The 26,250-nt window shown below is 46.1% G+C and overlaps 1 protein-coding gene across 1 annotated transcript; it reads left to right on the forward strand.

Annotated features, from left to right (window-relative positions):
- Positions 1-449: 449 nt before the first annotated feature.
- LOC134984109 (zinc finger protein OZF-like) lies at positions 450-21,050 on the forward strand. The gene is made up of 5 exons (XM_063949739.1): positions 450-639; positions 9,167-9,245; positions 9,365-9,462; positions 9,612-9,915; positions 18,009-21,050. The coding sequence occupies exons 2-5, from the start codon at positions 9,212-9,214 to the stop codon at positions 19,229-19,231; spliced, it is 1,659 nt and encodes a 552-aa protein (XP_063805809.1). The 5' UTR covers positions 450-639; positions 9,167-9,211; the 3' UTR covers positions 19,232-21,050.
- Positions 21,051-26,250: the final 5,200 nt, after the last annotated feature.

Genomic DNA, 26,250 nt, shown 5'->3' on the forward strand with positions numbered 1-26,250 from the left:
TAGTAATAATACAGCAACGTGACTGGAGAGGTGAGGGGATCTGGGAGCGTCACAGTGACATCACTTATATCTGTAGTAATAATACAGGTACATGACTGGGGAGGTGAGGGGGTCTGAGAGTGTCACAATAACATCACATATCTGTAGTAATAATACAGGGACATGACTGGTAAGGTGAGGGGATCTGGAAGCATCACAGTTACATCACTTAAATCTATAGTTATAATACATGGGCATGACTGGGGAGGTGAAGGGATCTGGGAACATCACTGTGACATCACTTGTATCTATAGTAATAATACAGGGACATGACTGGGGAGGTTAGGGGATCTGGGAATGTCACAGTGACATTACTTATATGTCTAGTAATAATACGGGGACATAATTGAGGAGATGAGGGGATCTGGGAGTATTTACAGTGGTAGTGATGTCTCCCCCATTTCGCAGGATTACACAGTAGTTTGGAAGACATCCGGTGAGCATGAGACACCCAGCAGCCATCTTTGTGTGTCAGGCGGACTAAGCATTACCCAGAGCCCCATCACGGTGCCTCCACCTCACTCACTGAAACATGAAAGACACAGTGACCAGAAGTTCCTGAAACTCACCAACAAGATCATTCAGCTGCTGACTGGAGAGGTGACTGCTGGAAATAGGGCATTATACAATAACACCAGGGGACGTGCCTGAGTGATGACTGGAGAGGTGACTGCTGGGAATGGGACATTATACAGTAACACCAGGGGATGTGTCTGGGTGATAACTGGAGAAGGGACTGCTGGGAATGGGACATTATACAGTAAAACCAGAGGACATATCCGGTTGATGACTGGAGAGGTGACTGCTGGGAATGGGGCATTATACAGTAAAACCAGTGGACGTGTCTCGGTGATGACTGAAGAGGTGACCGCCGGGAATGGGACATTATACAGTAACACCAGTGAATGTATCTGGGTGATGACTTGAGAGGTGACTACTGGGAATGGGGACATTATACAGTAACACTAGGGGACATGTCTGGGTGATGACTGGAGAGGTGACTGCTGGGAATGGGACATTATACAGTAACACCTGGGGATGTGTCTGGGTGATGACTGGATAGGTGACTGCCGGGAATGAGGCATTATACAGTAATACCGGGGGACGTGTCTGGGTGGTGACTGGAGAGGTGACTGCTGGGAAAGGGAAATTATACAGTAACATGCAGATGTGTCTGGGTGATGACTGGGGAGGTGACTGCTGGGAATGGGGCATTATACAGTAACACCGGGAGATGTGTCTGGGTGATGACTGGAGAGGTGACTGCTGGGAATGGGACATTATACAGTAACACCAGCGGATGTCTGGGTGATGACTGGAGAGGTGACCGCTGGGAATGGGGCATTATACAGTAACACCAGGGGATGTGTCTGGGTGATGACTGGAAAAAAGACTGCTGGGAATGGGGCATTATACAGTAACACCGGGGGATGTGTCTGGGTGATGACTGGAGAGGTGACCGCTGGGAATGGGGCAATATACAGTAACACCAGGGGATGTGTCTGGATGATGACTGGAGAGGTGACTGCTGGGAATGGGGCATTATACAGTAACACTGGTAGACGTGTCTGGATGATGACTGCGGTGGTGACTGCCAGGAATGGGGCATTATACAGTAACACCGAGGGACGTGTCTGGATGATGACTGGAGAGGTGACTGCTGGGAATGAGGCATTATACAGTAACACCGGTGGACGTGTCTGGATGATGAACGCGGAGGTGACTGCCGGGAATGAGGCATTATACCGTAACACCAGGGGTTGTGTCTGGGTGATGACTGAGGAGGTGACTGCTGGGAATGGGGCATTATACAGTAACACCAGGGGACGTGTCTGGATGATGACTGGAGAGGTGACTGCTGGGAATGGGACATTATACAGTAACACCAGGGAATGTGTCTGGGTGATGACTGGAGAGGTGACTGCTGGGAATGGGACATTATACAGTAACACCAGGGAATGTGTCTGGGTGATGACTGGAGAGGTGACTGCTGGGAATGGGACATTATACAGTAACACCGGGGGACGTGTCTGGGTTCTGACTGGGGAGGTGACTGCCGGGAATGAGGCATTGTACAGTAATACCGGGGGACGTGTCTGGGTGGTGACTGGAGAGGTGACTGCTGGGAAAGGGAAATTATACAGTAACATGCAGATGTGTCTGGGTGATAACTGGAGAGGTGACTGCTGGGAATGAGGCATTATACAGTAACACCGGGGGATGTGTCTGGGTGATGATTGGAGAGGTGACTGCTGGGAATGGGGCATTATACATAGAGATGAGCGGGTTCGGTTTCTCTGAATCCGAACCCGCCAGAACTTCATGTTTTTTTTCACGGGTCCGAGCGACTCGGATCTTCCCGCCTTGCTCGGTTAACCCGAGCGCGCCCGAACGTCATCATGACGCTGTCGGATTCTCGCGAGGCTCGGATTCTATCGCGAGACTCGGATTCTATATAAGGAGCCGCGCGTCGCCGCCATTTTCACACGTGCATTGAGATTGATAGGGAGAGGACGTGGCTGGCGTCCTCTCCGTTTAGAATAGATTAGAGAGACACTTGATTTACTAATTTTGGGGAGCATTAGGAGTACTCAGTACAGTGCAGAGTTTTGCTGATAGTGACCAGTGACCACCAGTTTTATTTATAATCCGTTCTCTGCCTGAAAAAAGCGATACACAGCACACAGTGACTCAGTCACATACCATATCTGTGTGCACTGCTCAGGCTCAGGCCAGTGTGCTGCATCATCTATTATCTATATATATAATATTATATATATCTGTCTGACTGCTCAGCTCACACAGCTTATAATTGTGGGGGAGACTGGGGAGCACTACTGCAGTGCCAGTTATAGGTTATAGCAGGAGCCAGGAGTACATAATATATTATATAGTGAGTGACCACCAGACACACAGTGCAGTTTATTTAATATATCCGTTCTCTGCCTGAAAAAAGCGATACACACAGTGACTCAGTCAGTCACATACCATATCTGTGTGCACTGCTCAGGCTCAGGCCAGTGTGCTGCATCATCTATATATATTATATATCTGTCTGACTGCTCATCTCACACAGCTTATAATTGTGGGGGAGACTGGGGAGCACTACTGCAGTGCCAGTTATAGGTTATAGCAGGAGCCAGGAGTACATAATATTATATTAAAATTAAACAGTGCACACTTTTGCTGCAGGAGTGCCACTGCCAGTGTGACTAGTGACCAGTGACCTGACCACCAGTATATATAATATTAGTAGTATACTATCTCTTTATCAACCAGTCTATATTAGCAGCAGACACAGTACAGTGCGGTAGTTCACGGCTGTGGCTACCTCTGTGTCGGCACTCGGCAGCCCGTCCATAATTGTATATACCACCTAACCGTGGTTTTTTTTTCTTTCTTTATACATACATACTAGTTACGAGTATACTATCTCTTTATCAACCAGTCTATATATTAGCAGCAGACACAGTACAGTGCGGTAGTTCACGGCTGTGGCTACCTCTGTGTCGGCACTCGGCAGCCCGTCCATAATTGTATATACCACCTAACCGTGGTTTTTTTTTCTTTCTTTATACATACATACTAGTTACGAGTATACTATCTCTTTATCAACCAGTCTATATATTAGCAGCAGACACAGTACAGTGCGGTAGTTCACGGCTGTGGCTACCTCTGTGTCGGCACTCGGCAGCCCGTCCATAATTGTATACTAGTATCCAATCCATCCATCTCCATTGTTTACCTGAGGTGCCTTTTAGTTGTGCCTATTAAAATATGGAGAACAAAAATGTTGAGGTTCCAAAATTAGGGAAAGATCAAGATCCACTTCCACCTCGTGCTGAAGCTGCTGCCACTAGTCATGGCCGAGACGATGAAATGCCAGCAACGTCGTCTGCCAAGGCCGATGCCCAATGTCATAGTACAGAGCATGTCAAATCCAAAACACCAAATATCAGTAAAAAAAGGACTCCAAAACCTAAAATAAAATTGTCGGAGGAGAAGCGTAAACTTGCCAATATGCCATTTACCACACGGAGTGGCAAGGAACGGCTGAGGCCCTGGCCTATGTTCATGGCTAGTGGTTCAGCTTCACATGAGGATGGAAGCACTCAGCCTCTCGCTAGAAAAATGAAAAGACTCAAGCTGGCAAAAGCAGTAGCACCGCAAAGAACTGTGCGTTCTTCGAAATCCCAAATCCACAAGGAGAGTCCAATTGTGTCGTTTGCGATGCCTGACCTTCCCAACACTGGACGTGAAGAGCATGCGCCTTCCACCATTTGCACGCCCCCTGCAAGTGCTGGAAGGAGCACCCGCAGTCCAGTTCCTGATAGTCAGATTGAAGATGTCAGTGTTGAAGTACACCAGGATGAGGAGGATATGGGTGTTGCTGGCGCTGGGGAGGAAATTGACCAGGAGGATTCTGATGGTGAGGTGGTTTGTTTAAGTCAGGCACCCGGGGAGACACCTGTTGTCCGTGGGAGGAATATGGCCGTTGACATGCCAGGTGAAAATACCAAAAAAATCAGCTCTTCGGTGTGGAGGTATTTCACCAGAAATGCGGACAACAGGTGTCAAGCCGTGTGTTCCCTTTGTCAAGCTGTAATAAGTAGGGGTAAGGACGTTAACCACCTCGGAACATCCTCCCTTATACGTCACCTGCAGCGCATTCATAATAAGTCAGTGACAAGTTCAAAAACTTTGGGTGACAGCGGAAGCAGTCCACTGACCAGTAAATCCCTTCCTCTTGTAACCAAGCTCACGCAAACCACCCCACCAACTCCCTCAGTGTCAATTTCCTCCTTCCCCAGGAATGCCAATAGTCCTGCAGGCCATGTCACTGGCAATTCTGACGAGTCCTCTCCTGCCTGGGATTCCTCCGATGCATCCTTGCGTGTAAAGCCTACTGCTGCTGGCGCTGCTGTTGTTGCCGCTGGGAGTCGATCGTCATCCCAGAGGGGAAGTCGTAAGCCCACTTGTACTACTTCCAGTAAGCAATTGACTGTTCAACAGTCCTTTGCGAGGAAGATGAAATATCACAGCAGTCATCCTACTGCAAAGCGGATAACTGAGTCCTTGACAACTATGTTGGTGTTAGACGTGCGTCCGGTATCCGCCGTTAGTTCACAGGGAACTAGACAATTTATTGAGGCAGTGTGCCCCCGTTACCAAATACCATCTAGGTTCCACTTCTCTAGGCAGGCGATACCGAGAATGTACACGGACGTCAGAAAAAGACTCACCAGTGTCCTAAAAAATGCAGTTGTACCCAATGTCCACTTAACCACGGACATGTGGACAAGTGGAGCAGGGCAGGGTCAGGACTATATGACTGTGACAGCCCACTGGGTAGATGTATGGACTCCCGCCGCAAGAACAGCAGCGGCGGCACCAGTAGCAGCATCTCGCAAACGCCAACTCTTTCCTAGGCAGGCTACGCTTTGTATCACCGCTTTCCAGAATACGCACACAGCTGAAAACCTCTTACGGCAACTGAGGAAGATCATCGCGGAATGGCTTACCCCAATTGGACTCTCCTGTGGATTTGTGGCATCGGACAACGCCAGCAATATTGTGTGTGCATTAAATATGGGCAAATTCCAGCACGTCCCATGTTTTGCACATACCTTGAATTTGGTGGTGCAGAATTTTTTAAAAAACGACAGGGGCGTGCAAGAGATGCTGTCGGTGGCCAGAAAAATTGCGGGACACTTTCGGCGTACAGGCACCACGTACAGAAGACTGGAGCACCACCAAAAACTACTGAACCTGCCCTGCCATCATCTGAAGCAAGAAGTGGTAACGAGGTGGAATTCAACCCTCTATATGCTTCAGAGGTTGGAGGAGCAGCAAAAGGCCATTCAAGCCTATACAATTGAGCACGATATAGTAGGTGGAATGCACCTGTCTCAAGTGCAGTGGAGAATGATTTCAACGTTGTGCAAGGTTCTGATGCCCTTTGAACTTGCCACACGTGAAGTCAGTTCAGACACTGCCAGCCTGAGTCAGGTCATTCCCCTCATCAGGCTTTTGCAGAAGAAGCTGGAGGCATTGAAGAAGGAGCTAAAAGGGAGCGATTCCGCTAGGCATGTGGGACTTGTGGATGCAGCCCTTAATTCGCTTAACAAGGATTCACGGGTGGTCAATCTGTTGAAATCAGAGCACTACATTTTGGCCACCGTGCTCGATCCTAGATTTAAAGCCTACCTTGGATCTCTCTTTCCGGCAGACACAGGTCTGCTGGGGTTGAAAGACCTGCTGGTGACAAAATTGTCAAGTCAAGCGGAACGCGACCTGTCAACATCTCCTCCTTCACATTCTCCCGCAATTGGGGGTGCGAGGAAAAGGCTCAGAATTCCGAGCCCACCCGCTGGCGGTGATGCAGGGCAGTCTGGAGCGACTGCTGATGCTGACATCTGGTCCGGACTGAAGGACCTGACAACGATTACGGACATGTCGTCTACTGTCACTGCATATGATTCTCTCAACATTGATAGAATGGTGGAGGATTATATGAGTGACCGCATCCAAGTAGGCACGTCACACAGTCCGTACTTATACTGGCAGGAAAAAGAGGCAATTTGGAGGCCCTTGCACAAACTGGCTTTATTCTACCTAAGTTGCCCTCCCACAAGTGTGTACTCCGAAAGAGTGTTTAGTGCCGCCGCTCACCTTGTCAGCAATCGGCGTACGAGGTTACATCCAGAAAATGTGGAGAAGATGATGTTCATTAAAATGAATTATAATCAATTCCTCCGCGGAGACATTGACCAGCAGCAATTGCCTCCACAAAGTACACAGGGAGCTGAGATGGTGGATTCCAGTGGGGACGAATTGATAATCTGTGAGGAGGGGGATGTACACGGTGATATATCGGAGGGTGAAGATGAGGTGGACATCTTGCCTCTGTAGAGCCAGTTTGTGCAAGGAGAGATTAATTGCTTCTTTTTTGGGGGGGGTCCAAACCAACCCGTCATATCAGTCACAGTCGTGTGGCAGACCCTGTCACTGAAATGATGGGTTGGTTAAAGTGTGCATGTCCTGTTTTGTTTATACAACATAAGGGTGGGTGGGAGGGCCCAAGGACAATTCCATCTTGCACCTCTTTTTTCTTTTCTTTTTCTTTGCATCATGTGCTGATTGGGGAGGGTTTTTTGGAAGGGACATCCTGCGTGACACTGCAGTGCCACTCCTAGATGGGCCCGGTGTTTGTGTCGGCCACTAGGGTCGCTAATCTTACTCACACAGTCAGCTACCTCATTGCGCCTCTTTTTTTCTTTGCGTCATGTGCTGTTTGGGGAGGGTTTTTTGGAAGGGACATCCTGCGTGACACTGCAGTGCCACTCCTAGATGGGCCCGGTGTTTGTGTCGGCCACTAGGGTCGCTAATCTTACTCACACAGCTACCTCATTGCGCCTCTTTTTTTCTTTGCGTCATGTGCTGTTTGGGGAGGGTTTTTTGGAAGGGACATCCTGCGTGACACTGCAGTGCCACTCCTAGATGGGCCCGGTGTTTGTGTCGGCCACTAGGGTCGCTAATCTTACTCACACAGCTACCTCATTGCGCCTCTTTTTTTCTTTGCGTCATGTGCTGTTTGGGGAGGGTTTTTTGGAAGGGCCATCCTGCGTGACACTGCAGTGCCACTCCTAGATGGGCCCGGTGTTTGTGTCGGCCACTAGGGTCGCTAATCTTACTCACACAGCTACCTCATTGCGCCTCTTTTTTTCTTTGCGTCATGTGCTGTTTGGGGAGGGTTTTTTGGAAGGGACATCCTGCGTGACACTGCAGTGCCACTCCTAGATGGGCCCGGTGTTTGTGTCGGCCACTAGGGTCGCTTATCTTACTCACACAGCGACCTCGGTGCAAATTTTAGGACTAAAAATAATATTGTGAGGTGTGAGGTATTCAGAATAGACTGAAAATGAGTGTAAATTATGGTTTTTGAGGTTAATAATACTTTGGGATCAACATGACCCCCAAATTCTATGATTTAAGCTGTTTTTTAGTGTTTTTTGAAAAAAACACCCGAATCCAAAACACACCCGAATCCGACAAAAAAAATTCGGTGAGGTTTTGCCAAAACGCGTTCGAACCCAAAACACGGCCGCGGAACCGAACCCAAAACCAAAACACAAAACCCGAAAAATTTCAGGCGCTCATCTCTAATTATACAGTAACACTGGTAGACGTGTCTGGATGATGACTGCGGTGGTGACTGCCAGGAATGGGGCATTATACAGTAACACCGAGGGACGTGTCTGGATGATGACTGGAGAGGTGACTGCTGGGAATGAGGCATTATACAGTAACACCGGTGGACGTGTCTGGATGATGAACGCGGAGGTGACTGCCGGGAATGAGGCATTATACAGTAACACCAGGGGACGTGTCTGGATGATGACTGGAGAGGTGACTGCTGGGAATGGGACATTATACAGTAACACCAGGGAATGTGTCTGGGTGATGACTGGAGAGGTGACTGCTGGGAATGGGACATTATACAGTAACACCGGGGGACGTGTCTGGGTTCTGACTGGGGAGGTGACTGCCGGGAATGAGGCATTGTACAGTAATACCGGGGGACGTGTCTGGGTGGTGACTGGAGAGGTGACTGCTGGGAAAGGGAAATTATACAGTAACATGCAGATGTGTCTGGGTGATGACTGGGGAGGTGACTGCTGGGAATGGGGCATTATACAGTAACACCAGGGGATGTGTCTGGGCGATGACTGGGGAGGTGACTGCTGGGAATGGGGCATTATACAGTAACACCAGGGGATGTGTCTGGGTGATGACTGGGGAGGTGACTGCTGGGAATGGGGCATTATACAGTAACACCAGGGGATGTGTCTGGGTGATGACTGGAGAGGTGACTGCTGGGAATGGGGCATTATACAGTAACACCGGGGGATGTGTCTGTGTGATGACTGGAGAGGTGACTGCTGGGAATGGGACATTATACAGTAACACCAGGGAACTTGTGTGGGTGATGACTGGAGAGGTGTTTACAGGGAATGGGACATTATACAGTAACACCAGGGGATGTGTCTGGGTGATGACTGTATCACTGTGTGTGTGTCAGGTTCCTATAAGGTGTCATGATGTCACTGTCTATGTCTCCATGCAGGAGGAGGAGTATATAGAGGAACACAGGGGTCTGTACAAGGACGTGATGATGGAGAATCACCGGCCCCTCACATCACTTGGTAAGAGGAGACTGTCATGTATTGTACAGGGGAGAGCAGGTATGGGGGCCCCCTATATACACACATTACCTGATAATCACATATATACACTGTACTCAGTCACTGCGTGTCTCCTACAGATGGGCCCAGTAACAGAGATACCCCAGAGAGATGTTCCTGTCCTCTGTATTCCCAGGACTGTACAGAGGAGAATTACAGGACCCCACAGGAGGATCAGGTAGGTGGGATTTAGGGTCTCACCCATATACTAAAGTTACTGTCACTATATGATCTGTAGAGGAGCTGTGTGTCTTGATATTATACTGTTTCACCTCAGTTTAATCTGACTGTGTGCAAATGTCATTATAGTGTTTGTTTGTCTTTTAGGTAGAACATCTGTCTGATATTAAAACAGAAGATATAGAGGGAGAAGAAGAGACGTATGTGACTTGTATAAAGGCAGAAGATATAGAGGGAGAAGAAGAGACGTATGTGACTGATATAAAGGCAGAAGATACAGAGGGAGAAGAAGAGACGTATGTGAATGATCTAAAGGCAGAAGATATAGAGGGAGAAGAAGAGACGTATGTGACTGATATAAAGGCAGAAGATACAGAGGGAGAAGAAGAGACGTATGTGAGGGGTGATCAACAGTGTAAGGAGGAGGAAATCCCTACAGATATCAGCACAGGTGAGTAATAAACACTTTTCTCTGACGTCCTAGTGGATGCTGGGACTCCGTCAGGACCATGGGGAATAGCGGCTCCGCAGGAGACAGGGCACAAAAGTAAAAGCTTTAGGATCAGGTGGTGTGCACTGGCTCCTCCCCCTATGACCCTCCTCCAAGCCTCAGTTAGATTTTTGTGCCCGGCCGAGAAGGGTGCAATCTAGGTGGCTCTCCTAAAGAGCTGCTTAGAGTAAAAGTTTTATTAGGTTTTTTATTTTCAGTGAGTCCTGCTGGCAACAGGCTCACTGCAACGAGGGACTTAGGGGAGAAGAAGTGAACTCACCTGCGTGCAGGATGGATTTGTTTCTTAGGCTACTGGACACTAGCTCCAGAGGGACGATCACAGGTACAGCCTGGATGGGTCACCGGAGCCGCGCCGCCAACCCCCTTGCAGATGCTGAAGAGAGAAGAGGTCCAGAAATCGGCGGCTGAAGACTTCTCAGTCTTCATGAGGTAGCGCACAGCACTGCAGCTGTGCGCCATTGCTCTCAGCACACTTCACACCAACGGTCACTGAGGGTGCAGGGCGCTGGGGGGGGCGCCCTGGGCAGCAATGAAAATACCTATACTGGCTAAAAATACATCACATATAGCCTCTGGGGCTATATGGATGTATTTAACCCCTGCCAGGTTGTCAGAAAAACGGGAGAAGAAGGCCGCCGAAAAGGGGGCGGGGCCTATTCTCCTCAGCACACAGCGCCATTTTCCCTCACAGAACTGCTGGTGGGAAGGCTCCCAGGCTCTCCCCTGCACTGCACTACAGAAACAGGGTTAAAACAGAGAGGGGGGGCACTTATTTGGCGATATGATTATATATTAAGATGCTATAAGGGAAAACACTTATATAAAGGTTGTCCCTGTATAATTATAGCGTTTTGGTGTGTGCTGGCAAACTCTCCCTCTGTCTCCCCAAAGGGCTAGTGGGGTCCTGTCCTCTATCAGAGCATTCCCTGTGTGTGTGCTGTGTGTCGGTACGTGTGTGTCGACATGTATGAGGACGATGTTGGTGAGGAGGCGGAGCAATTGCCTGAAATGGTGATGTCACTCTCTAGGGAGTCGACACCGGAATGGATGGCTTATTTAAGGAATTACGTGATAATGTCAACACGCTGCAAGGTCGGTTGACGACATGAGACGGCCGGCAAACAAATTAGTACCTGTCCAGGCGTCTCAAACACCGTCAGGGGCTTTAAAACGCTCATTTACCTCAGTCGGTCGACACAGACACGGACACTGACTCCAGTGTCGACGGTGAAGAAACAAACGTATTTTCCTTTAGGGCCACACGTTACATGTTAAGGGCAATGAAGGAGGTGTTACATATTTCTGATACTACAAGTACCACAAAGAAGGGTATTATGTGGGGTGTGAAAAAACTACCTGTAGTTTTTCCTGAATCAGATAAATTAAATGAAGTGTGTGATGATGCGAGGGTTTCCCCCGATAGAAAATTATTGGCGGTATACCCTTTCCCGCCAGAAGTTAGGGCGCGTTGGGAAACACCCCTTAGGGTGGATAAGGCGCTCACACGCTTATCAAAACAAGTGGCGGTACCGTCTCCAGATAGGGCCGCACTCAAGGAGCCAGCTGATAGGAGGCTGGAAAATATCCTAAAAAGTATATACACACATACTGGTGTTATACTGCGACCAGCGATCGCCTCAGCCTGGATGTGCAGCGCTGGGGTGGCTTGGTCGGATTCCCTGACTGAAAATATTGATACCCTTGACAGGGACAGTATTTTATTGACTATAGAGCATTTAAAGGATGCATTTCTATATATGCGAGATGCACAGAGGGATGATTGCACTCTGGCATCAAGAGTAAGTGCGATGTCCATATCTGCCAGAAGATGTTTATGGACACGACAGTGGTCAGTTGATGCAGATTCCAAACGGCACATGGAAGTATTGCCGTATAAAGGGGAGGAGTTATTTGGGGTCGGTCCATCGGACCTGGTGGCCACGGCAACAGCTGGAAAATCCACCTTTTTTACCCTAAGTCACATCTCAGCAGAAAAAGACACCGTCTTTTCAGCCTCAGTCCTTTCGTCCCCATAAGGGCAAGCGGGCAAAAGGCCAGTCATATCTGCCCAGGGATAGAGGAAAGGGAAGAAGACTGCAGCAGGCAGCCCATTCCCAGGAACAGAAGCCCTCCACCGCTTCTGCCAAGTCCTCAGCATGACGCTGGGGCCGTACAGGACCCCTGGATCCTACAAGTAGTATCCCAGGGGTACAGATTGGAAATTCAAGACGTCTACCCCTCGCAGGTTCCTGAAGTCTGCTTTACCAACGTCTCCCTCCGACAGGGAGGCAGTATTGGAAACAATTCACAAGCTGTATTCCCAGCAGGTGATAATCAAAGTACCCCTCCTACAACAAGGGAAGGGGGTATTATTCCACACTATATTGTGGTACTGAAGCCAGACGGCTCGGTGAGACCTATTCTAAATCTGAAATATTTGAACACTTACATACAAAGGTTCAAATCAAGATGGAGTCACTCAGAGCAGTGATAGCGAACCAGGAAGAAGGGGACTATATGGTGTCCCGGGACATCAGGGATGCTTACCTCCATGTCCCAATTTGCCCTTCTCACCAAGGGTACCTCAGGTTCGTGGTACAGAACTGTCATTATCAGTTTCAGACGCTGCCGGTTGGATTATCCACGGCACCCCGGGTCTTTACCAAGGTAATGGCCGAAATGATGATTCTTCTTCAAAGAAAATGGACGATCTCCTGATAAGGGCAAGGTCCAGAGAACAGTTGGAGGTCGGAGTAGCACTATCTCAAGTAGTTCTACGACAGCACGGGTGGATTCTAAATATTCCAAAACCGCAGCTGTTTCCGACGACACATCTGCTGTTCCTAGGAATGATTCTGGACACAGTCCAGAAAAGGGTGTTTCTCCCGGAGAAGAAAGCCAGGGAGTTATCCGAGCTAGTCAGGAACCTCCTAAAACCAGGAAAAGTGTCAGTGCATCATTGCACAAGGGTCCTGGGAAAAATGGTGGCTTCTTACGAAGCGATTCCATTCGGCAGATTTCACGCAAGAACTTTTCAGTGGGATCTGCTGGAAAAATGGTCCGGATCGCATCTTCAGATGCATCAGCGGATAACCCTGTCTCCAAGGACAAGGGTGTTTCTTCTGCGGTGGCTGCAGAGTGCTCATCTACTAAAGGGCCGCAGATTCTGCATTCAGGACTGGGTCCTGGTGACCACGGATGCCAGCCTGAGAGGCTGGGGAGCAGTCACACAGGGAAAAAATTTCCAGGGAGTGTGATCAAGTCTGGAGACTTCTCTCCACATAAATATACTGGAGCTAAGGGCAATTTACAATGCTCTAAGCTTAGCAAGACCTCTGCTTCAAGGTCAGCCGGTATTGATCCAGTGGGACAACATCACGGCAGTCGCCCACGTAAACAGACAGGGCGGCACAGGAAGCAGGAGGGCAATGGCAGAAACTGCAAGGATTCTTCGCTGGGCGGAAAATCATGTGATAGCACTGTCAGCAGTGTTCATTCCGGGAGTGGACAACTGGGAAGCAGACTTCCTCAGCAGGCACGACCTCCACCCGGGAGAGTGGGGACTTCATCGGGAAGTCTTCCACATGATTGTGAACCGTTGGGAAAGACCAAAGGTGGACATGATGGCGTCCCGCCTGAACAAAAAATTGGACAGGTATTGCGCCAGGTCAAGAGACCCTCAGGCAATAGCTGTGGACGTTCTGGTAACACGGTGGGTGTACCAGTCGGTGTATGTGTTCCCTCCTCTGCTTCTCATACCCAAGGTACTGAGAACTATAAGACGTAGAGGAGTAAGAACTATATTCGTGGCTCCGGATCGGCCAAGAAGGACCTGGTACCCGGAACTTCAAGAAATGCTCACAGAGGACTCATGGCCTCTGCCGCTAAGAAGGGACTTGCTTCAGCAAGTACCATGTCTGTTCCAAGACTTACCGCGGCTGCGTTTGACGGCATGGCGGTGGAACGCCGGATCCTAAGGGAAAAAGGCATTCCGGAAGAGGTCATTCCTACCCTGGTCAAAGCCAGGAAGGAGGTGACCGCACAACATTATCACCACATGTGGCGAAAATATGTTGCGTGGTGTGAGGCCAGGAAGGCCCCACGAAGAAATTTCAACTCGGTCGATTCCTGCATTTCCTGCAAACAGGAGTGTCTATGGACCTCAAATTGGGGTCCATTAAGGTTCAAATTTCGGCCCTGTCAATTTTCTTCCAGAAAGAATTGGCTTCACTTCCTGAAGTCCAGAAGTTTGTCAAGGGAGTACTGCATATACAAACCCCTTTTGTGCCTCCAGTGGCACTGTGGGATCTCAACGTAGTTCTGGGATTCCTCAAATCACATTTTAAACCGCTCAAATCTGTGGATTTGAAATATCTCACATGAAAAGTGACCATGCTGTTGGCCCTGGCCTCGGCCAGGCGAGTGTCAGAATTGGCGGCTTTGTCTCACAAAAGCCCATATCTGATTGTCCATTCGGACAGGGCAGAGCTGCGGACTCGTCCCCAGTTTCTCCCTAATGTGGTGTCAGCGTTTCACCTGAACCAGCTTATTGTGGTACCTGCGGCTACTAGGGACTTGGAGGACTCCAAGTTGCTAGATGTTGTCAGGGCCCTGAAAATATAGTTTCCAGGACGGCTGGAGTCAGGAAAACTGACTTGCTGTTATCCTGTATGCACCCAACAAACTAGGTGCTCTTGCTTCTAAGCAGACGATTGCTAGTTGGATGTGTAGTACAATTCAGCTTGCACATTCTGTGGCAGGCCTGCCACAGCCAAAATATGTAAATGCCCATTTCACAAGGAAGGTGGGCTCATCTTGGGCGGCTGCCCGAGGGGTCTCGGCTTTACAACTTTGCCGAGCTGCTACTTGGTCAGGGGCAAACACGTTTGCAAAATTCTACAAATTTGATACCCTGGCTGAGGAGGACCTGGAGTTCTCTCATTCGGTGCTGCAGAGTCATCCGCACTCTCCCGCCCGTTTGGGAGCTTTGGTATAATCCCCATGGTCCTGACGGAGTCCCAGCATCCACTAGGACGTCAGAGAAAATAAGAATTTACTTACCGATAATTCTATTTCTCGTAGTCCGTAGTGGATGCTGGGCGCCCATCCCAAGTGCGGATTGTCTGCAATACTTGTACATAGTTATTGTTACAAAAATCGGGTTATTATTGTTGTGAGCCATCTTTTCAGAGGCTCCGCTGTTATCATGCTGTTAACTGGGTTCAGATCACTGGTTGTACAGTGTGATTGGTGTGGCTGGTATGAGTCTTACCCGGGATTCAAAATCCTTCCTTATTGTGTACGCTCGTCCGGGCACAGTATCCTAACTGAGGCTTGGAGGAGGGTCATAGGGGGAGGAGCCAGTGCACACCACCTGATCCTAAAGCTTTTACTTTTGTGCCCTGTCTCCTACGGAGCCGCTATTCCCCATGGTCCTGACGGAGTCCCAGCATCCACTACGGACTACGAGAAATAGAATTATCGGTAAGTAAATTCTCATTATTACAGATAAGAGTCACATATTCTTGCTCAGTGACTACAGCAATCTCTAATTCTACACCCTCCTCTGTCAGTACAAACTAAGGAGGAATATGTATTTTCCCAGTGTGGAGTCAGGAGCCATCAGCCCCTATTATACTCCTGCTCTCCTCCTTACATCATGTCCCTCTGTGTTACCAGCCCAGAGATCTGACCAGTCTCCTTCCCACACTCTCTGGTCTATCTCATACATTAGGTGCCATCAGCCACTATTATACTCCTGCTCTCCCTCTCACATCATGTCACTGTGTGTTGCCAGCCCAGAGACCTGACCAGTCTCCTCCCCACACTCTCTGATGTATCTCATACTTCAGGGGCCATCGGCCCCTATTATACTCCTGCTCTCACCCTCACATCATGTCACTGGGTGTTACCAGCCCAGAGATCTGACCAGTCTCCTCCCCACACTCTCTGGTGTATCTCATACATCGGGAGCCATCAGCCCCTATTATACTCCTGCTCTCCCCCTCACATATCACTGTGTGTTACCAGCCCAGAGATCTGACCAGTCTCCCCACACTCTCTGGTGTATCTCATACATCAGGAGCCATCAGCCCCTATTATACTCCTGCTCTCCCCCTCACATCATGTCACTGTGTGTTACCAGCCCAGAGATCTGACCAGTCTCCTCCCCACACTCTCTGGTGTATCTCATACATCAGGAGATATCAGTCCCTATTATACTCCTGCTTTACCCCTCACATCATGTCACTGTGTGTTACCAGCCCAGAGATCTGACCAGTCTCCTCCCCACACTCTCTGGTGTATCTCATACAGCAGGAGCCATCAGCCCCTATTATACTCCTGCTCCCCTCCTCACACCATGTCACTGTGTGTTACCAGCCCAGAGATCTGACTAGTCTCCTCCCCACACTCTCTGGTGTATCTCATACAGCAGGAGCCATCAGCCCCTATTATACTCCTGCTCTCCTCCTCACATCATGTCACTGTATTTTACCAGCCTAGAGATCTGACCAGTCTCCTCACACTCTTTGAGTGCATATTATACTCCAGTCCAAGCTTCCTAGTATTTTTAATTAAGCATAAAAGGAATGGCAGAACTATAGTACTGGTTAATTTCAGTTACAGAATTATATAATGTACAATGTAACATCTGATAATGTTGATATCATCTTAAACCATAAAGCTATACTTCTAGATACACTTTTACCGTGGAGCCGCTATGTCCGTTATACTGAATACACGCGCTACGCACTTTGTACGCTATTTGCGTACGGAGTCCTGTACGTGGTAAATACTTGGCGTACACACGCCGCGCTGATTGTACAGAGTTCGCACAGCGCGCGCACACACAATTGATAACCTTTAAACCTTATTAGTAATGCAATGTAATGTTACACTCTAAACCATGTGCCGCGAAGCACTGTAATGATGTTTATACTTTAAACCTTAAGTAGCGCTGGCGGTATAAAGTACCCGCAGTGCGTACACCTTATCAATACACTCTATAACCTTATACAGTAAAATCCGCTTTAAACCCTAGCAGGAAAGTGAGGACACAACACCGATATGTAGTGAAACCACAGGGTTCTAAGGCCACAGTGGATTATTTCAAAAGGTAAAACAGTATAAATTATACACTACAGGCTAACAAGATAAATCTACAACAGAATAATGGCTACAGAGAATGTACATACGTGAGAATGTTCGCAAGCGCAACCCGGCCGGTCCTCCGCTTGTCAGGTAGAAAGCGTTCAGAGTCTTCTGACCGGCCAGGCAACAATGTGCTTTTTATACACAACTTACATACACAATTCAATGGTCACTGTAATCTCATTGTCCATTGGACACAGAGATGTGTCTTTACATCACAGGAGAGGTCATAGGTTGATTTGAAAATGTAGGCGATGTCTTTCCCCAACTGCTCTTGTGGGTGGTATCCTCTGGATTCCCGCCGCATACATAATATACATTAAATACAGTTAATATCTATATTCTACTTTTGCACATAACTATACGCTGGTACATACGATCTTTCTCTAACCAACACCGGAATGTTACCCTTAAAATACCCTACAGCTGGATACTAGACATCACCTTCCAACCTTTATCTGACCCTTCCTATCATGCAAAGGCGAATCCCTTAGTCCTGGAACTGTTTAAACTGTTGATACTCACTGATGTGGTGCAGGGGAACTATGGGTACAAAATGCACTATTTGGGTTAAATATGTAATGTTCTAATAACCCTCTACGCGCTCACAAACTCCACCGTAATTACCCATACCACGCGCATGATCGCAGGAGCTATCCTACGCAAATTGCGGATATGTGAACGCACGGCGGACTGAGCACGCGCCGCGGGCATGTGCATGGGGTTAGTACATGGTATATGCATTACAATATTTTTCGACTTTGACACATCTTGGGTGTTTTCTACTCATTTATAGTATTTTGCCATTTTTGAACATAACCTATACAATATTTATTTTGTTTCATGAAAATTCATATGTGCATAATGTATTTTATTTCCAGCAGATGGACACACAAGCAGGAATATCTCAGAAGGACATCTTATGTTATCCCCGGATTGTGACATAAAAGATAATGACAGTAGACATGATTCTCCAGGAGATAACCCCATTATCCCAATTATACATCCAGCTCTATCAGCTGGTCCTTCTGATCCAGGGAAATGTTCTCCTGATCACTCTGATATTGGTACATCGGTAACAGCTCTGACAGTAGACACAGTGTTTCCCTGTTCTATAGATGCCATATGTTTTACACAGAAAACAAAGCTTATTACCCATCAGACAGATAAAGCAGGCAAGAGGCCATTTCCATGTTCTGAGTGTGGGAAATGTTTTACATACAAATCAGTTCTAGTTACACATCAGAGAAGGCACACAGGTGAGAAGCCATTTTCATGTTCTGAGTGTGTAAAATTTTTTACACATAAATCAGCTCTTGTTAGACATCAAAGAACTCACACAGGTGAGAGGCCATTTCCATGTTCTGAGTGTGTAAAATTTTTTACACATAAATCAGCTCTTGTTAGACATCAAAGAACTCACACAGGTGAGAGGCCATTTCCATGTTCTGAGTGTGGGAAATGTTTTGCACAGAAATCATATCTTGTTGCACATCAAAGAAGTCACACAGGTGAGAAGCCATTTCCATGCTCTGAGTGTGGGAAATGTTTTATACAGAAATCAAATCTTTTTACACATCAGAGAACTCACACAGGTGAGAAACTATTTCCATGTTCTGAGTGTGGGAAATGTTTTACCCGAAAATCAGAACTTGTTACACATCATCGAAGTCACACAGGTGAGAAACCATTTCCATGTTCTGAGTGTGGAAAATGTTTCACAGGGAAATCAGCTCTTGTTAGACATCAAAGAACTCACACAGGTGAGAGTCCATTTCTATGTTCTGAGTGTCAGAAATGTTTTGCACAGAAATCAGATTTTGTTGCACATCAAAGAAGTCACACAGGTGAGAGGCCATTTCCATGCTCTGAGTGTGGGAAATGTTTTATACAGAAATCAAATCTTTTTACACATCAGAGAACTCACACAGGTGAGAAACCATTTCCATGCTCTGAGTGTGGGAAATGTTTTACCCGAAAATCAAAACTTGTTATACATCATCGAAGTCACACACGTGAGAAACCATTTCCATGTTCTGAGTGTGGAGAATGTTTCACAGGGAAATCAGCTCTTGTTAGACATCAAAGAACTCACACATGTTAGAAACCATTTCCATGTTCTGAGTGTGAGAAGTAAATCAGCTTTGTTTCACACAATAGACATCACACAGGTGAGGAACCTTTTTAATCTCATCATCACAATTGCCATGCATTGTTTCTCAAGTTCCTGTCCTATCTCCTTTGCTTTTTGCAATATGCATGCTGCTACTGGGTGAAACAATCAGATATCATACCCTGGTCTACCACTGCTATGCAAGTAACCTGTCTTTCAATAACATCCTAGTGGATACTGGGGTGGTATTCGTACCATGGGGTATATATCGAGTCCATTAGTGTGTGCTGGCTCCTCCCCTCTATGCCCCTTCAAGCAGACTCAGTTTAGAAAAATGTGCCCAAGGAGCCGGGTGCATTCTCTGGAGCTCCAGAGAGTTTTCATCAAAATTTATGTTCGTTTATTATTTTCAGGCAGCGCTGGTTGGCACCAGACTGCCTGCATCGTGACACTTAGGGTGGGAACCGAACCAACTTAATAAAGAGTTAATGGTTCGTATCCCCACTGACAGGACACTCGGGTGTGAGCCCACGCCAGTAGCATGCCGCCACCCCTAACATTGCGAAGTAGATGCATTGAGTAATACGCAGGGGTCCCAGTAAGCAGGTCCCTGGTGCAAATGGCGGCAAAAGGGTGCGGCAGTCACAGGCCTCGAGCTGCGGTGCCTGCTGTGGACCCCACACTGGCACACTGAACATAGGGTTACTCTCTTTATATACACATGTATTACAAGGTGGTTTTACTATTTATGTCAGTATAATCTGCTAGGGTCCGCATGCCATGTAAGGGGCGGGGCTTCCCAGAGAGCGGGTCCAGAGACTGGAAAGGCGCCATTTCCTGCTGCTGGTTACAGACTGCCCGCTCAATCTGCTCCTCCACAGAGGCCACTGCACCATGTTTTGTACTGGCACCAGGGGGTCTGATAGAAAGGGGGGGAGTGCATATATAGTGGTTACACCGCTGGCCACAAAACGTGTAAAACATACCCAGCGGAGCCCTGCCCTGAGCTGAGGTATTGTGTGCTGGTCCCAGTCCTCTCTGTGTTCCTCCAATCAGGGTGTTCTGGGTTACTGTGCTGTTCTCTATTGTGTGTCATTGCACTGTGATATAAATATCTGTTTTCTGCTTTAAGCATGTCTGAGGAAAAATCTTTGTGTCCTTCTTGCAACACCAAGTTTACATCTTGCAACACCAAGTTTACACCCTCTTCCCAGGGGTCCCTGCTCTGTACCAGCGTTCTCTACCTTCACAGGGTAGTGCTTTGCAGGAACCTGCATGGTTGGACTCATTCAAAACAATGATTACAGATATAAAGTCACCTGCTGCAAAGCAGGAGAGACAAACCCTGAAACAGTCTGTAGAAGAGTTCATTATTAAGACTGCTGATCACAGACAGCCAACTCAGCCCCCTCTGGTGGTCTCATAAACGTACACTCCCACAGGTGCTCCAGTCTGACACTGACACTGTACTACCAGAGGATGTGGAGCTGGAGGGGGAAGATGACAACACACTGTCCCCGGAATAGGCAGGTGTGAATTACGGTAATTGAATCACCTTGGTACATTTGGTATATAGGGTTTGGTCCCAGAGAAGTGTGTGTCGATGGCAGTGGCAACAGGGTGATCTGTGCTGGGATGCCGGAGTCTTCGACTAACGGATAAGTTTGACTTTCAATCATATATTTCTAAGTGCTGCATTGATGTTGAATATCTCTTGGATTGGAGAGAAACATTTGCTTTTTTGGCTTGAATATTTATTGATATATAAGTATTTTTCCTTCACCATTGCCATTTGATATGTTTTTTTTTTTAAAGTGTCTTTTTTGGAAACAATAAACTTTCATATATTAATTAAGAAGTTTGAGTGCCCTTTAACTACAAAGTTTAAATATCCTGGACCTGTGAAGGAACGGACTGAAGGGAGCACCACCTGAGAATTGCAGGGGAGTGTGCATTTGTATAAAGTCTCTCTCTCTTTATATATATATATATATATATATTATACACACACATATATATATATATATCTGCTCTGTGTGTGTGACACCCGGCCTATACACATAGAAACACTCTGATGTATAAATATCCTGGACCTGTGAAGGAACGGACTGAAGGGAGCACCACCTGAGAATTGCAGGGGAGTGTGCATTTGTTTAAAGTCTCTCTCTCTTTATATATATATATATATATATATATATATATAATATATTATACACACACACACATATATATATATATATATATATATCTATCTGCTCTGTGTGTGTGACACCCGGCCTATACACATAGAAACACTCTGATGTATAAATATCCTGGAGATATGGCCTCCAGAACTGGACACAGTATTCTGGATTAGAGCTTACCAATGACCTATACAGTGTCATTCTGCTGCTGATTCCTCTCCCAATGCAGCCATGCATCTGACTAGCCTTCCTCATTGCTGTGTTACATTGCTTATCTGCCTTTATGTCACCGGACATAGTGACTCCTAGATCCCTTTCCTCCTCAGTAGTTCACAGTAGAGTGCCATTAATACTATATTTATTATTAAGATATTTGAGACCCAAGTGCATGATTTTACATTTTTTGGCATTAAACAAATTACCGCACTCTTGACCATCCCTCTGGTCTACCTAGATCCTCAGTCATTTGTTTTACCCCTCCTGGTGTGTCTACCCTGTTGCATACCTTTGTCTCATCTGCAAAAAGGGTATACTTTCCATTTAATGCCATTTGCAATGTCACCAATAAAGATAGTAAAGAGCACTGGTCCAAGTACAGATCCCTGGGGTACTCCACTGGTAACATTTCCCTCCTGTGAATGCACTCCATTTACCACAACTCTCTGATTTCTATCCTGCAACCAAGATCTTATCCACTCAACAATCTTAGTATCCGATCACAAGCTTCTGAGTTTATTTAGCAGTCAGCGATGTGGGACAGTGTGAAAGCCTTACTAAAGTCTAGATAAGCTATATCCACGGCTCCACCTTTATCCATCACTTTAGTCACACAGTCAGAAGCGTCAGTAAGATTTGTGTGACATGATCTCCCCCCAGTGACTCCGTGCTGTGTGCGATCCTGTAAATTGCTGGATGTGAGATAATCTACAGCTCTTTCTTATGAGTGTTTCCACCAATGTCCTACTACTGATGTAACACTCGCTGGTCTGTAGTTGTTGCCTCTTCCTGGCTTCCACTTTTGTTGTTATAATAATTTTTATTGATGAACATAAAATCATTATATAATACATTGCACAGTGACAGGAGTTACACAATTACAGAGCCATGTGACAGGAAATGCGGATACATAAGAACAAGACACCGAGCAATAACCGGAGTCAGAGTATAGTATACATTAGAGGACACTAGCTGTGTAATAAGGTACAGAGTCATGTGACAGGAAATGCAGATACATAAGAACAAGACTCCGAGCAGTAACCGGAGTCAGAGTATAGTATACATTAGAGGAAACTAGCTGTGTAATAAAGTACAGAGTCATGTGACAGGGAAATGCAGATACATAAGAACAAGACTCCGAGCAGTAACCGGAGTCAGAGTATAGTATACATTAGAGGACACTAGCTGTGTAATAAGGTACAGAGTCATGTGACAGGAAATGCAGATACATAAGAACAAGACTCCGAGCAGTAACCGGAGTCAGAGTATATATACATTAGAGGACACTAGCTGTGTAATAAAGTACAGAGTCATGTGACAGGGAGATGCAGATACATAAGAATAAGACTCCGAGCAGTAACCGGAGTCAGAGTATAGTATACATTAGAGGACACTAGCTGTGTAATAAGGTACAGAATCATGTGACAGGAAATGCAGATACATAAGAACAAGACTCCGAGCAGTAACCGGAGTCAGAGTATAGTATACATTAGAGGAAACTAGCTGTGTAATAAGGTGTACCTGTGTGTAACAGCCAGATTGTACCATGAGGGGAACTGAAAGCTTTGTCTAAGTGTTTTACTTCAGATGGTAATGTGTGAATAAAGGGTAAACTTGTCCAAAAACCTTTCCTCCCGACCTTCTTTGTTACTTGATGTATCCGTCCAATCCATATAAAATAGATGAGTCTAGGTGTAAATAGAGAAAATGAAGGAGCGTAATGTGCGATCAGTTTTTTGCAAAACCCGCAATGTTACATAATAATAGTTTATTACCACTAGTTGTCTTATGTATCGATATGTATTATTCGGAGTGAAAGGTCCTTTATTACAAATATCAAGCAAAGTATTAAAATAAAGGAATATGTGAAAAGATATGAAAAATAAAGTGAATAAAGAGTATTATATTGAATAAAATATTGTTTGCATAAGGTACTGTAACAGTACTAGGTATGTATTATAACCAGTGATTATTATGCTGACATCAATATTACAGTGCTGAGAACTGGATCTTTTTAGAGAAAAGTAATCCTGTCTGGTAAGTTTGTGCACTGTTACAATATTGTAATGATTGTTACTTTATGTGGATACACCAGTGTGTGACTGTCTCTATTATTCTGCATAGAATGTGTTAATGTTTCCAAATGAATGCAGTACCGAGCAGTCAGTGTTAGTCATCCACAACACATGGGAGCAGAAATCAGTATAATGGAAGTACATTGATTACCCCGTATGAGGATCAATATGAACAAGTGAAGGATTATAATGTAGTGATCTTTATGCCACAGTTATATCAGAATGTAATTGCTGCAATGTAATGTAATTAGATGCTAGCATACAACCATATGATTTTGTGGCTGTAAGTGCAATTCATAAGACATCCTCATACCATCTGACTCGTTCCCATAAATCACAATGTACATACATAACATGAAATATAAATTCTTATTCAGATGGATGATCAGTGTGAATAAATCACTGTTATCAGGGAAGGGTGTCTGCCATAGTATCAGCAGCGGCCAGTATAATGTATAGTGCCGCAGTGTGTGCCGGATGAATGCCGGCACTCTGGTTCTCTGCCATAGTAACAGCAGTGGCCAGTATAATGTATCGTGCCACAGCGTGTGCCGGATGAATGCCGGCACTCTGGTTCTCTGTGTCAGTGTTCCACTATCCGTGGTGTAACCAGATATATATACTGCTACCAATAGGATTCTCTTTTATCTGCATGGAGATTAATCCCGGCTACCAACAGACAATGCTCTTAGTAGGCAAAGCATCTCATATGTGTAGCATAGCAATCTGAGCTCTCAAATATAAAAAAATATAATAAATCCTCCTCACTCTTTATTGAAATAATTGCGCTCCCATTAATATTACAGGTTAATGCTCATGATAGTGAACTTTAGTATGTGATTATACAGTATGCAAGGAACACATCGCTCTAGATGACCAATGCGCATTTCGCTCATATAGGCTTCCTCAGGGCACTATAGTAAACAGAGCAGCCTAATACCACATTTAAATAGGGGGAGGAAATTGAAGGAATGACATTGATAAGTTTAGTAGACAATAGTGACAAAGTGATTTCAAATACCACATCCATTACTCCTAATTGTATCCCCATTGTGCAAGTCAAATTAGTTTCTAACAAATATTTAAAATGCCAGCTCTATTATATACTGTGGACGCCTGCGCATCTTATTACCATGTGCTATGAATGTGCGCTATATATCGCAAAAAACACTGCATGCCATAAGAGAAAACAATACACCCACACATTATCTGAGTTCCAAAGCTCATTGATGTATATATTTGTTATTAAAAGGATATGTATTCAATATATCACAATGTACAGTATATATATAGTTACATGGTTACAATTTACACAGTAAGCAGTTATTACAAACTAATTCAAATACAGACACGGCCAGCAATACGATTACCATATTTTGCTCAAATACACTCTCCACTCCATATCACTCTCTCTCAGTAAAATCATGCAGCCACTGGACAGACAGCATCACCACCATCATCTGGGACAAAAAGGGCAGCCTGCTGTGGTGTGATCAGCAATACACTGAGAGTTGGGGGTGTGCACAGGTCTCTTGTTATTAGTCTAGGGGAGGGAACTTTCTCATTCATGATGAGTCATTGGTCAGTTCATATGCAAGCCTTGAAGACATCAAAAGGGCTGGCCTAAGTTTCCTGTCCACATGCTTTAAATGGAATGTCCTTTGTCATCAGTTGAATTGTGGCTTAATATTCATACATTCAATCATATCTACTCATGGCAATGTGCTACAACTTAGTAACAGGCATCAAATGAATCTACACATTAATCTGGTTACTTTGACACAAAGCACGACATGTCCATCTTGCTCCGCTCCAATGATACACATACATGACGTTATATTCCATTATATAATTTAAAACTTTATGATGTCTGGTGCTTGGTATGTTCAATGTATGTGCTGTATGAAATATGTGTTGAATATATCTTTGTGGCATGTCTGTGTAAATGCGTGTTACCATATTTTGCTGTGCTCACTGCGCGTATTTGCAAGCATAGCGACTCATAATGTCTGGAGTCTGTATGTTATCTCTATGTAATATTTTTGACTTTGACATCATCCTATTATACATAGAGATGAGCGGGTTTTGGTTCCTCGGAATCCGAACCCCCCCGAACTTCAGCCTTTTTTGCACGGGTCCGAGCAGACTCGGATCCTCCCGCCTTGCTCGGTTAACCCGAGCGCGACCGAACGTCATCATCCCGCTGTCAGATTCTCGCGAGACTCGGATTCTATATAAGGAGCCGCGCGTCGCCGCCATTTTCACACGTGCATTGAGATTGATAGGGAGAGGACGTGGCTGGCGTCCTCTCCGTTTAGTTAGTTAGTTGATCTGATTGCTATTTGCTACTGCTTAGCTTATTGTGGGGAGGATTGGGGAGCAGCTGTTAGGAGGAGTACAGTCAGTGCAGAGTTTTGCTATTTTTTTTTTCCGTTCTCTGCCTCAAAAAAATGCTCCATACCATATCTGACTGTGCTCAGCCTCAGTGTGTTGCATGATATATCTATCTATCTATGTATATCTGACTGTGCTGAGT

Source organism: Pseudophryne corroboree (genome assembly GCF_028390025.1).
Source record: "Pseudophryne corroboree isolate aPseCor3 chromosome 3 unlocalized genomic scaffold, aPseCor3.hap2 SUPER_3_unloc_36, whole genome shotgun sequence".
NCBI lineage: Eukaryota > Metazoa > Chordata > Amphibia > Anura > Myobatrachidae > Pseudophryne > Pseudophryne corroboree.